Here is a 12,871-nt window from a genome sequence, read left to right on the forward strand (position 1 = left end):
CCCCCCCCCCACCCCCCCCTCCAGCTGTTTTCCAGCCCCCTGCCCTGATTGGTGGATCAGGGCACAGGGCTGGAAAACAGCTGCCCCCTTGGAACCCAAGCTTGAACCAGGTGTCCCCTGTTAGCCTGGGGCCAGCACCCAGGGGAGTCTAGAGCTCCCCCGGTTGTCATATGGCAGGAGAACAGGCCTGCCCTGAACGGCTCCTGTTGGGAGCAGATTTACTCCTGACCAGTGCACATGTAGACATGCTGTCACAGAAAGCTTACTGTGTAGTAGGCTTTCTGTGCAGTAGTTGCACATGTAGATGCACCCAATGACAGCACACACAACTTAGCCTAAACAAAAAAGACAACAGAAATTCTTGTATGAGTCTTATGTAATCCTGAGGACAGAATGTCTCCTTATAGCTAGGTATTCAGAAAGTCTCTTTTGGAGGATCCACAGGTTGCCTAAGGTGATCCCACAGGTCTCATCTTTGCTTGGGTATTTATAGGGATCTGCACCTCCTTGCTCCACCTTGGGCCCTTCACCTATCCCATTTCTCTCATGACTTGCACACATTGAGAGTCTGTCTTTTACTGTTTCTTAAGTATTCCACTGTCTTGCCCCTTACAGGTTTTACTTTGAAATGCAGATGTAGCCCTGTGCCTTCTTACCCTCCCCTGCTATGTCAGGTCATGTACTTAACATCTATCATATAGCTTCAGAATCAGTTAAAGGACCCACACTGGTGATGATGGTACCAGGTCTTTGCCAACAAGCCATTCTTGCCAGGATGTTAGAGCAGGTGCATAAGCATGCATTTCCAACAGCTCCACTCAGTATCTTTGTTAGCAGAGTGCAAAATGCCCTGTGGGACAACTCTGGGTTAGTCAGCAGAAAGCTCAGGCTAGTGCCTTGGATGGTGTAGAAGCCTTCTTTCATGTCAGAGTTGGTGTAACTCTGGGGAGGAGGGCAGGATCTGCAGCTCAGGAGGAGCTTTGAGTATAGATGCACTTAGAGGTTCTGTCAACAGTATTTGAGTTCTAGTGTAGAATAGGTTTTAGCGCAGAGAAGATAACTTGGTTTCAGGGTTATCAACCAAATCTTGTGTTTCACAATGGTTAGACTGATCAGGGTTCCAGCATGGGATGGGATAAATTCTGTCATAGAGCAGGCAAGGTTATTAAAAAATAAAATTAAAAAACCCAGCTCGGACAAAGTAGGGACCATGGCTAAAGAGTTACTTGGCATTAGAGGGGGACTGTGACTCTTACTGCTGCTCTGTTTCCCTTGGCCATTCCTTTCCTGTTAGCAGCTGGCAGCTCCACTGCCTGAGCATGGCTACAATTTCCTTTTTCTTAACAGTAGCCCCTAATGGAAGCAGGTGCACTGTGGTTCTCTGAAAAGCTGTAGAAGCAGATGGAAAGAAGGCAGCAACACTGTGTGATCCTTGCCAACTCTGCAGACTTTGAGCCCCTGCTGTAAAACAGTAAAAAGTGTTCCTATAACTTTTCAGATCTGTTCTAAACCAATGGCCAGGAAAACTCAAGTTTTAGCCAGAATGACTTCCTTTTCCCGTTTCATTTGCCTAAAGATTGTTAGATTTTTTGGCTGTTAAATAGCAGAGGACATAAAGGAAACATCAAGTCAAGGGACAGGTTTTTTGGTTTACTTTTGCTTTGACAGACCCTTTGGGAATGTGTATGTATACTTGAACTGACAATGTGCAAATTTAGTCTGTGTGCACATGTATATTGACATGCTCCTCAGAGCATCATGGGTTGCACTTTGACCTTTCATGTCTAATGTACTTAACCAGGTTATCAGTAGAAATCTGCAGACTAAAATATAGAGGTGCGCCAGTATATCAGTCCATATCAGATCAGCACTGATGAAAGGAAAATTGGCATCATCGGCAATTGGCTTTTTTGTCCAGTGTAGACAGTAATGTCAGTGATAAATGCTGCATGCATGCAGCCAGGAATGCAGCTGGGTAGCATGGAGAGCAACATCCAGCTGATAAGTCTGTTGGGGGTGGGGATCAGGGGTCTCATTGTGAGGGAGGGTGTGGGGCTGAGGCAGGGACAGGTGCTGCCTAGCTGGGGCAGGGCATGGGACAGCCGTGGGGAGCATGGGAGGGGTGACTCCCGATCGCTGTGCACACCTCCAGGGGAGGCATGAGGGGCATATGCCTCCCACACTTGTATGTGGGGCGGGGGTAGGCTGCCTGCAGGGGGCTGTGCCAGCCTCTTCCTTGTGGGGGGTGGACTGGGCCAAGGCTGAACTTGGGGTGGGCAGTGGTGGCACTAGGAGAGGGGGCTTGCATGGTGGGCCACAGCCACCCCAAAATTTGCTGTTGTGTCCCCCCAGTGCCTCTCCCAGTGTTGCTGCTGCCCCCCACCAGGAAGAAGGTGGCGCAGTCCCTGGCCCCGAGCCCACAACAGGCAGCCCACCGTTGACCCATACACAAATCAGGGGGGCACATGCCCCCCCATGCCTCCCCTGAGGGGGGGGGTGCAGTGATGGGGAACTGTCCCATCCCCCCATGGCTCCATCTCGTGCCCTGTCCTGCTGTGACTGGGCAGAGCCTATCCCTGTGCCTGCCCCACTCCCTCCCTTACCGTGGGGACCTCAATCTGTACGCTGCTCCCCAAGCTTCCAAGGCTGCATATCAGATTGGTATTGACCAATATGGCTGGTTAATCGGCCATCAGTATTGACCAAAAAAACTCTTTATCGGTTCAAGCCTACTAAAATGTTTACTTTTTAAATATCAAATAATTAAGTGTTCAAGTATAAACACATATTTAAAGGAAACAAATTGGTATGTAATGAGTCTGCTTGCATTGTGTGCTTCAAACCAATAAAAAAGAAGTACTGAGTGGGAAACAGTATATATACTGGTTTTGCATTATTAGAGAGCCTTAATTCTTTAGAGCATCCTCAGTGTTGGTGGGAACAGTCAAATTTCTCTTTTAAAAAACCCCAAAAAACACCATTTAGTGAACTGCTAATAAATTGCTTATTTTTAAAATAAAAAAGGTAAGATTTTTGTAAGAAATGAGCTTGCAGTTGCAGACATTGTTGAAACCCCTTTGATTGACTACAGAGAAGGGGATACTGCTTGTTAATCGCTTACAGTGGGATCTACGCTGACAGTTTTGTAAGGAAAAAACAATTACTGTATTCTGCAGTGACTGTAGTACTTGAAGCTGATGTAGTTATTGTGGATGCTGTAACTCTCACTTCCATCTTGTGTGGCTGAAGCTTGAAAAGTAGGGCTTTGTATTGCAAAAGACCTTAAGGAGGCTTTGTAGCTGCCATGATTTTCATTTCTTTTTTGGGAAATACAAGGAAGTGTAGGGCACATGCAGAACCTTGATGAAAACTGCTAGTGAAAAAATCCAGTCTTAGGTGTATGAGAGGCATGCATCCTTTCAGTGGGCTGTACTTGATTATGCCTATAGTAACTAGGGTAAATAACCACTTAGTCTCTTCTGTACTTTGGTCTAAAGGCTCAGTCCTCAAAAACAGCAGTTCCCAACCCTTTTATGCCACAGCCCGGCAAACTGGACCGGAAGTGGCCATGGCCTGACAAACTACGTACCATTGCGCAGAGCCCCATGGCTGGCATTTCCAGCTGGAACACAGATAAAGCTAGTTCTACTGCCACCCGCCGGGCGGGGGTCAAACCGCTGCTGCAGGCTCTGTTGAAGGAGTTGTGGCCTCTCTGCTGGCTCTGCGGGGCTGCAGTTTGCTGGTCCATGGTCCTGTGGACTGGCAGCTGACCCTTTTGCGGCCTGGCATTGGGCCATAGTCCAGGAGTTGGGAACCCCTGCTCAAAAACATTGGCCAATTAAGTAGTTTGGGATCTGACTTGTTGAACTAAGGACAGGAGTTGTGTGGCATTGTTAAGAACCAAGTTTCCATTGCCACATGTGCCCCACCAAGATAATGTTGATCATTCATTCAGTTTTGGGCCTTTATAGATATGTTTTTTGTTGCATTTTCTCCTAAGCTCCATTGTACTTGCTAATTTTAAAATCCTGAGCTTCATCCGTTTCTCTGCATGTGCCTAAAAGTTTGTTACTGTGCTACATTAATAACCCTTCCTCTTCTAACTACTAAACACAGAATTTGTTTTTCTCTCAGCGAGAAAAACACTACAGAATGGCACTTGCACATCAGTATTTTCAAAGTGTTTGACTCTTTTGTTTGTGTTTAACACCAATATAAATCTGTTGCTACTTTGAACGGATTGCTCTGCCTGTATTGCATCTAGTCTTCAATTACTAGTTTTAGTTGAAATAACTCTTAAATAAAACAAGGTAGCTTTAGTGTTCATTACTCTTATTTGCAGTCAAATGCTCTTATGCTTATACTTGTTGCTACTAACCAATTACTTAGTTTTTACAAGTGTTAGGAAAAGTCATGGCTGACTTCCTTTCTGGAGAGACTGACAAGAAAGAGAGAAGTTGCTGTAACCTATATGAAGAAAACTTTGCATTCATGGCAATAAAAACTGGTTCGTCGCCTTGCTTCTACTTAAAAGCCAAAGGATTTGGCTATATAAGTCCTCTGGAACGATGAGGTAGTTACCTACCTAGTTTGTACGGAAAGTGACTTGGCTTATTCTGTTAATACTGTAAAACTGCTTAAGAGTAGGCCTTCAGGAAGTGATCTCAAGCTTCAGACAGCTCAGTAGAAATTCTTTATTAGCATCAGCAGAAGAATATTGGGCTCCTTCAACAGGTAACTTTAAATAGGATGCGCTTTCAAAGCAAAAACTAAAGTACATGCTTATTTTCCAGGGAAATGCCTAACCCTAAAGACTTAATATTAGGAATGTTAGATAGAACTATTCCTGAGAAAATGTTGGGAGTAATAAACAGAATGGTAGCTAAACCCTTTCAGAAATACAGTAGTTTTTGTAGAAAAGCTTATGGGAGATAATTTATGTAACCAAGTCTTCATTGCCCATTAAGTTCCTGAAATAAAAGTTTTAAAGGTCCAAAGCTAGAGTTTTTCATAGATTCATAGATGTAGGGTCGGAATGGACCTTTTAGATCTTCTAGTCTGACCCCCTGCCCTGGGCAGGAAATAAAACTGGGCTCAAATGACCCCAGCTAGGTAAAAGTGAAGCCTCCTCTTAAAGACCCCCAGGGTAGGAGCCAGCACACTTCCCTTGGAAGTTGGTTCCAGATCATAGCTACCCTGACTATAAAATAGTGCCTTCTAATGTCTAGTCTAAACCTACCCTCTAACAACTTATTGCCATTGTTCCTTGTTACTGTGGGAAGTGCTTGGGGGAACAAGGTCTCTCCCAATCCCAATAATGACTCCAAGATCTCTTTCTGCTGCCGCACTTTCGAGAAGGGAGTTCCCCAGCCTATAGGTATGCTGCTGGTTCCTACTGCCTAAGCGCAGCACCCTGCACTTGTCAGTATTGAATCCCATCCTATTTTCATTTGCCCACCCCTGTAACCTGTCCAGGTCCCACTGTAATCTGTCCTTCGCTTCTAGTGTGTCCCCCTCACCTGAAATCTTGGTGTTGTCTGCGAATTTAAACAGGTTGCTTTTCACCCTGTCATTCAAGTCGCTAATAAATTGAACAGCGCGGGCCCAAGGACCGAACCCTGGGGGATTCCACTGCCCACTTCCCTCCATGTCGAATGACCCGTCCACTATCACGCTCTGAGTACAACCCCTCAGCCAATTTGCAATCCATCTGACTGTGTAGGCATCAGTGCCACAGTCACCTAGCTTTTTAATGAGAATGAGGTGGGAGACCGTGTCAAAGGCCTTCCTGAAGTCCAGAAAGACTACATCCACCACAACACCTGCGTCCAATGATTTTGTGACCTGATCGTAGAAGGCAATCAGGTTGGTCTGACAGGACCTGCCCCTAATGAAACCATGCTGGTTGCCCTTGAGTATCATCCCTGCTGCTGGCCGATCACAGATGTGCTCCTTGATAATCTTTTCAAAGAGCTTCCCCAGGATTGAAGTAAGACTAACGGGCCTATAGTTGCCTGGGTCCTCCCTCTTCCCTTGTTTCAAGATGGAGACCACATTGGCCGCCTTCTCGTCATCTGGTACCTGGCCAGACCACCACAAGTGCTTGTAAGGCCATGCCAGGAGCCCTGCAATAACCCCTGCCAATTCCTTCAACACCCTGGGTTGGAGAGTGTCTGGACCTGCTGATTTGAACACATCCAGCCCCTCCAGAAGTTCCCTAACTCGGTCCTCCCTGACCCTAGGCCTGGCGGAGTTTCTCCTGAGTCCGTCCTGAATCTCAGTAGGGGAGTCCCAGTCCTTGCACAAGAAAATGGAGGCAAAGAAATAATCTTGTTTGTTTTTCCTGTTTTACTTGTTAGTAGCATCATACAGCTATTGAATTAAGATGAGAAGAGTCTCTAGAGCAGTGGGGGGGTCAATCTTTTTGGCAGGTCTGCCACAAATTAAGCCTCATGCCCTCCTGTAGTGCCACTTATGCCACTGTGGTGCCTATCCTCTCACTGGTCTGCCATTTGCCACATACAGATGCAGCCTGTGCCACTTGTGGCACCTATGCTGCAGGTTGGCTACTCCTGTCCTACTAGGCCATGGTAACAAAACAGTAACTTGATCTTTGTTTTAGCCTGTACTAAGTAGGGCTGTGCAAAGCTTCAGGTGCTGATTTGATTCGGAGGTGATTCGGCCTGATTTGGTGGCCAAATCTCCAAACCCAAATTGAATCGGGAGATCAATAAAAAGGTCCAAACTGATTCAAAGCTGTCCGAATCTATTCGGAGCTTCGGGCAGTCCCTACTTGCCACTGTGGGGAGCTGGACCTGGACTCCATGCCGGTAATTAGGGGGTGGGGAGGGGGGCTGTAGGGGAGAGAGGAACCATGAGGGGACCCCCGCCCACTCTCCCAGCCCTGTCAATGGCTGCCCTGCCCCGCCCCTGTGTCCTGGCACTTTAAAAAAAACAAAAAACCCAACAACCCCAAAATAAGCCCTGCACTTGGCTGCTGCAGTGGCCATCAGAGCCTCTGGGGGCTTGTGGCAGAGGGTCCCCCCCACGCAGTGGGGGGTAGCGGGGATTGCCCCCCTGCCCTAGCAGGAGCCAGAGAGTGCTAGGCTTTTAAAAAATAAAAAAAAAATGCTGGGATGCTGGGGCTGGGAGAGCGGGCGGAGCATGGGGCCTGTTTGATTCAGAGAGTCAGCTGATTTGGCAGTGGCTGAATCTCCAAATCCAATTTGGCCAAACCGATTCAGGAGAGTGATTTGAATCACCAAATTGAATCGCTGCCCCCAGAATCTGAAGCGAAAGTAGCCACTTTGCACAGGCCCAGTCCTGAGACCTTCTAGAAAAGGTGGGTGGGCTGGGAATGGCGTTTGGGGGGGGGGGGCTGGTCTGCAGCCACCCCAAAATTCTTTGTAGCCCCCCACCACCACCAGCACCATTGCCACCCACCCCAAGCAGAGCACAGCCCAACCCCCCCAGCTGGGAAGAGCCTGGCGCAGCCCAGCTCCCAGCCCACAGTGGCAGCCCACTCTTGCCCCACACACAGATCCAGGGGCACATGGCCCCTGTGCCTCCCCCAGGGTACATGCAGCAGTGGGAACCACCTCTTCCCTGAGCGGCTCACGGTTTCTTTCCGTGCGCTGCCCTGGCTGGGCAGCGCAGGACCCAGCTCCACTCCCTCCCTCACTACTGAGGCCTTGATCTGTTCCCCCATGGCCCTTCCTTCCCCCCGCTTCTTCCCCCATGCAGACTTACCAGCCAGACACTACTGGGCTGTGATCCTGGCTGCCCGCATGCTGCCCTGCAGCTGTGCGTATGTACGGAGCATTTATCAGTGACATAAGCCACGTTAGCCAAAACAAGCCAATTGCCGATACTGTCAATTTTCCTTATATTGGTGCCGATCTGATATGGGACTGAAGTATTGGTGAACCTCTAGTTTTTTTGAAAGATTGCTATAATCTTTGTCCGGTCAAAAAATATGTAATCAATTAACCATTCAATTGACCAACTTGCCAGCTCTAGTTCATGCTTGGTTATAGCCACCTTTCTATTTTGTGCTTGGATGTCAGTTTTGTACCAGCGGTGTTGTGTTGCAGCTGTCAGTGAGGAAGCAAGAGCTGCAGCAGTTTGAAATGACTGATCCTGTCACCCAAAGCTCATGAAAGATTGGTACTGTCAAGTACAATGACACTTTTCCACTTCTATCTTGGCACACTTGGCACATCTTAGCTGTCCAAAAAGGGACAATTATTTGATTCCCTTACTACCTCATTCTTGTTTCTTATCTCTGCTGAAGCCACATAACCAATACTACCCTTCTGTAAGAGCTGAGAGCTGGCTATAAAGAGAACAGGCCTCTCCATTCTAGATGATGTGACCTTTACGTATAATCGTGACCTTTACTTACTTTATTAACAATTTGGATGCTGGCATAGCAAGATTCTTGAGCAAAGTTTGCAGACTACATGAAACTGGAGAGGATTGCAAACATGTTGAAGGATAGGAGTTTAATTCAGAAGAATCTTTACAGATTCGAAAACTGGGCTAGAGCTAACAGGATGAAGTTCAATGCTAACAAATACAAAGTGCTATGCAGCACAGCCCTTTGAAGATAGCTGCAATCTTTATACCAAATGATAATATTCATCTTACTAGCAGAAGAGAATTTTACTAAATAGCAAGGAGACCTTCGTGTAAGTGAAATGGGTATTACAAGGGAACAGAGACAAAAGAAGAGATGGTTGTATTTTTTGGACATCAGGGGCAAAGTGGTCACCATTCAAGTCCCAGTAGGCAATCTGTTCACAGTCTCCACTGTAGTTTCAGATCAGTTGCTCTGATAAGGAGCTTCCAGTTCTCTTGTCCAGCTCTTTGAAGAGTTCAGTCAGCCATTTCAGCCCCTTAGTCACCACATTCCACTCCCTTAGATTAAAGACTGTTAACAGAGCTGTTGCACAACTCGTGCGTGTGTGTGGACAGTTGGCAGGACAGTGTCTGAACAGCACTTGTTTGAGTGGCCTTAAAAATTAAGTTACTCTTCACCAGAAACTGCAGCTGCTCAGACTGGTTACAAGCCAGCAGTGTTTCTAGGCCTGCAGTTGAGCAAATATGGCCGAAGTTCTGTGCTTCAGAGGCTGTGTTCAGCTTAAAAATGAAGTGACAGATACTTTGGGCATAGAAGCCGAAAATTTTGGGGGCCACTTCTACAATGTTGTTCACTCTGCTAATTCCAGAGGAAGCAACCCAATGTTGGGCATTGTAGTGCAGATAAGCATGTCATCTGGTGCCATATTCTTAGGCACTCTTATTTTTAAACCTTCATGGCTATGGAATGCTGCTTAAAGCTGCTACTAATAGGCAACCTATTAGAGCTCATTATAGTACTGGTCTGAATGTCACTATCACGAGTGGAGCTGAACCAAGTTGAACTGTGGATAAACCCCGAAGAGTCAGATGTGTTTTTCTGTTGATCTTGTGGGCCGTATTCAAATAGCATGCCTGGCACATAATTGAAAATGGTTCCAGTACAGCCTCTCCATTGCTTTGGTAAGTAGAGTACAATTTGTACTAGCGTGGGCTACCAAATATTTTGCAATGGGAGAAAGAATGTGAATTTTCAAAGGAAAGGGAACCTGGGGGTTCTAATTCTGATTTCATTGCTGACTATCTGATCTTGGATAAGCTATTTAATCTTACTGTGCCTCCATTTTTCCCCCATCTTCCTGAAATGGTAAGAACTTGCTTGATGAATGGTAGGAAGAAAGACTAGTTTAGCATCATGGACCCTCTTATGGGGAAGAGTTCAGGGAAGAAAGTAACAAAGGAAACCCATTAAGTCTGAGATTTTATTTTAGGCTTCAGCCCACAAAGCTTCTAGTGATTTGAGAAGGGCTTGGGGATCCATTACTTTACCACTTATTCATGGCAGTGGGGGTTTCAGAGTTATGTTGTTCAGACTTGTTTTTTAAATAAGTAGTTAAAGTATTTCTGATGAGTGCAGTGCTTTGGGTTTGTATGGGTATGCCTTTAAGTAGCCTCTTTCACTTTAGTTTGCACTTTCAAACTGCCTGAGCAACCCAAAGCTCACCAGAATATTAGAAAAAACAGGACTTATCTCTGGTCCCCTTCCCCTTTTTTACTGTATACCTGTATCTTCCTCCCCCCTCCCCCCAACCTCACTGGGCAGCCCATAGGAATTAAAAGTAATCAAAGTCACTGGTAACATGCAAGTTTGGGAAAACTCGGATTCTGCACGTTGAACTGATCAGACTTGAGTCAACTTCAGACTTTAGGTTTTATGGTAGGTGATGTGTATTCTTGTGCTACAGTGTGATTAGGGGGAGGCTGGGGGGGAGAGGGTAAAAGGAGTTAGATTTGCATAGTAGGAACTCTGAGGGATCTTTTTCTCCCAAAGAAATGCCCTTAATGGGGGAGGAGGAGAAAGGACATTGTTCTTAGCGCGGTGGTGTATGTAGCTTGCAATACTGACTCTAACCTTTCATCAAAGGACAAGCTGGGATGTAAAACAAACATTGAGGTTTTGTCCTTTATTTTCATGCTGGTTTTTGATTTGCATGGTTGTGGGTGGAGTATTTGGCATATTTTTGGCTTTGAACTGCATGGGATCTTAAATCCACAGTGCTGCAGGTCAGAGCAAATGAAACTTTGCTTCTCTGAGGCCCAATGTGCCCCTTGGGTGGTCTTCTCTTCCATCTATGGCTGAGTATTGCTTACTAGAATGGTAAGCACTGCCCTGCAGATGGCCCTGTGTGTAATATAGCAGGATCCTTGCTTGTGCAAGTCTAGCAGCAAACAGATGAAATTATCCAAACTTTGTCCCTTCTAAGAGGGCACAGGTTCTCTAAGCATAAAATGTGAGGCAGCGTTTTGGGCATAATTCCAGATATAAAACACAGTAAATCTAACCTATCTGAATTTCACTATTGCTCTGGTATCTGCCCATCCTAAACAAATAAAAGCACTATCTTGTCTCAAATGCTGGAGATCCCTGATCACTGTCCTATTAGGTGAGAGGGAGTAAAAGCTTGCTGTAGGCAAACTGTAGTACTGCATGTGTTGTGTTGGTGGTTGTTGTGTTTTTTTTTTTGTTTTAACAGTCAGTACATCCATTTCAGGACAGGCATGCTTGCAAGCTTTTCTAAACAGTCAGTTTAAGGGAATGTTTAATCGGTTTATCTGAGTTTGTCTCTACTGATTGCTCTCGTCTGCATCAGTTGTCTGTGCCTTAGGTAACAAAAGGCTGAGTCTGGGTTTGGCTGAGTGTGTATGAGTGTGATGGCAGAGGGTGCGAAAGGATCTTACGATTGTAGAGGCTTCACTGACTCCATACATTGTGTTGCTTCAGATGACCTAGCTGGGGAACTTGGTCAGTCAGGCTGGGGAGTTGAGGCAGCCAGATACAGCGCTGGCACACAACTCCCCTGTGTGCTTTTGGCTACAGAGGCTGGTGTGTCTTACCCATACTAGACTGATGAGCCATTCACTTCAGGCAGACATTTTGATTTTGACTGCATAGTAACTTGTTAACTGGCTGCAGTCATTCTTTGGATGTGCCAGTGGGTGGTGCACCATAATAAATTCTGCCTTCATATTTTCAATCTGTCTACAGTTTCTGAGCTCTGATGACGCTATAGGAGTAAGACAAGGTTCTTTGGGTGAATCTGATATCTTTTCTTAGACCAACTTAAATACTTGGGGAAAAAAATTTTAAGCAAGCTTTCAGGTTTAAAAACCCTTTGTTAGCCCGAGGAAGTTTCTGCAGTTGATGTTTCTGAGTATCTTCAGTAGTCTTAGGTTCTGGGCACTGAATATGTTCATTGTGGCAATGTCTACAAGCATGGTTTGAGATTTTTCATGTTCTAGTGGCAATTGTGGAAGCCATAATAGGAGCTGAACTTTGGGTTTGCTGTGCTGAAATTCCATGTTTAGAAGATATTTCATGAACTTATTGCTTGGTTGGTCTTTCTTTTCAGGTGTGCCACTTTGACCTGAAAAAAGGGTACCATTATCTTAGCTGATTTTGTTTCTTTACTAACTTTATAAAGAATATGCAAAACCCTCTTTGTTACTGTAGGGTTCCCAATGATCCCTGGACTTTTGAAATTAATCTTTATAGGAGCAAATATATGTACTTTGCCAGGTACTCTCAATACAAATCTAGCCATTATGGAAGGAGCAACTTTTAAAGATCACAAGCGAGTCATCGCTTCTACACCATTCTTCTGCAGTGCAGCCAAGAAATGAACAGTAATTTGGGCTGTGTTCAAGAGTAATGATGAGAGAAGAGGATCAGAAAGTCCTGCCAATTGCAATTAAATTTCTAAATGTTGCAATTAGTATGTGTGTATACCACACTGGCCCAACTGTGTTCATTCTATGGGTAGAATAAAGATGTGGTGGTGTGCTACAGCAGTGATAGATGTGATCCATGGTCATTTTGTTAATTATTTTACCTTTTAATTTTGTTGTCTTAGGCAAGGAATGTGTTCAGCAGCTGGCAGAGAACACCAGGTATTTCAGGAGGCGGCTGAAGGAGATGGGCTTCATTATCTATGGAAATGAAGATTCTCCTGTTGTACCTTTGATGCTGTATATGCCAGCAAAAATTGGGTAGGTTTGGCAGGGGAGAATTTCCAACTTCATACAAACTTGAGAATATTGGAATACTGGGACTCATACTTCAAGTTGGGGCAAAGCCATCTTTCCTTAGCTTCTGTGACTACTGTTGAGTCTTAGTGAATGCTGCCATGTTTTCTAAATGATCAGTCTGCAGTTTTGAAAGAAGCATTTTGGAAAGCTAACTTTTTAAAGGGTTTTGTTTTTTTTTAACTTATAAATAAAAAAAAAAAAAAAA

The 12,871-nt window shown here is 45.4% G+C and overlaps 1 protein-coding gene across 1 annotated transcript in view; it reads left to right on the top strand.

The window, feature by feature from the left end:
- The window catches only part of SPTLC2 (serine palmitoyltransferase long chain base subunit 2), a 160,912-nt gene that overhangs the window by 139,078 nt on the left and 8,963 nt on the right, over nt 1-12,871 (top strand). The window contains exon 10 of the mRNA XM_019518731.1: nt 12,492-12,627. Within this exon, the coding sequence (XP_019374276.1) occupies nt 12,492-12,627 (136 nt within the window). The remainder of the gene's footprint in view (nt 1-12,491; nt 12,628-12,871) is intronic.

The sequence above is a fragment of the Gavialis gangeticus genome, unplaced genomic scaffold, assembly GCF_001723915.1.
Source record: "Gavialis gangeticus isolate Ggan-Ray unplaced genomic scaffold, GavGan_comp1, whole genome shotgun sequence".
In the NCBI taxonomy this organism is placed as follows: domain Eukaryota; kingdom Metazoa; phylum Chordata; order Crocodylia; family Gavialidae; genus Gavialis; species Gavialis gangeticus.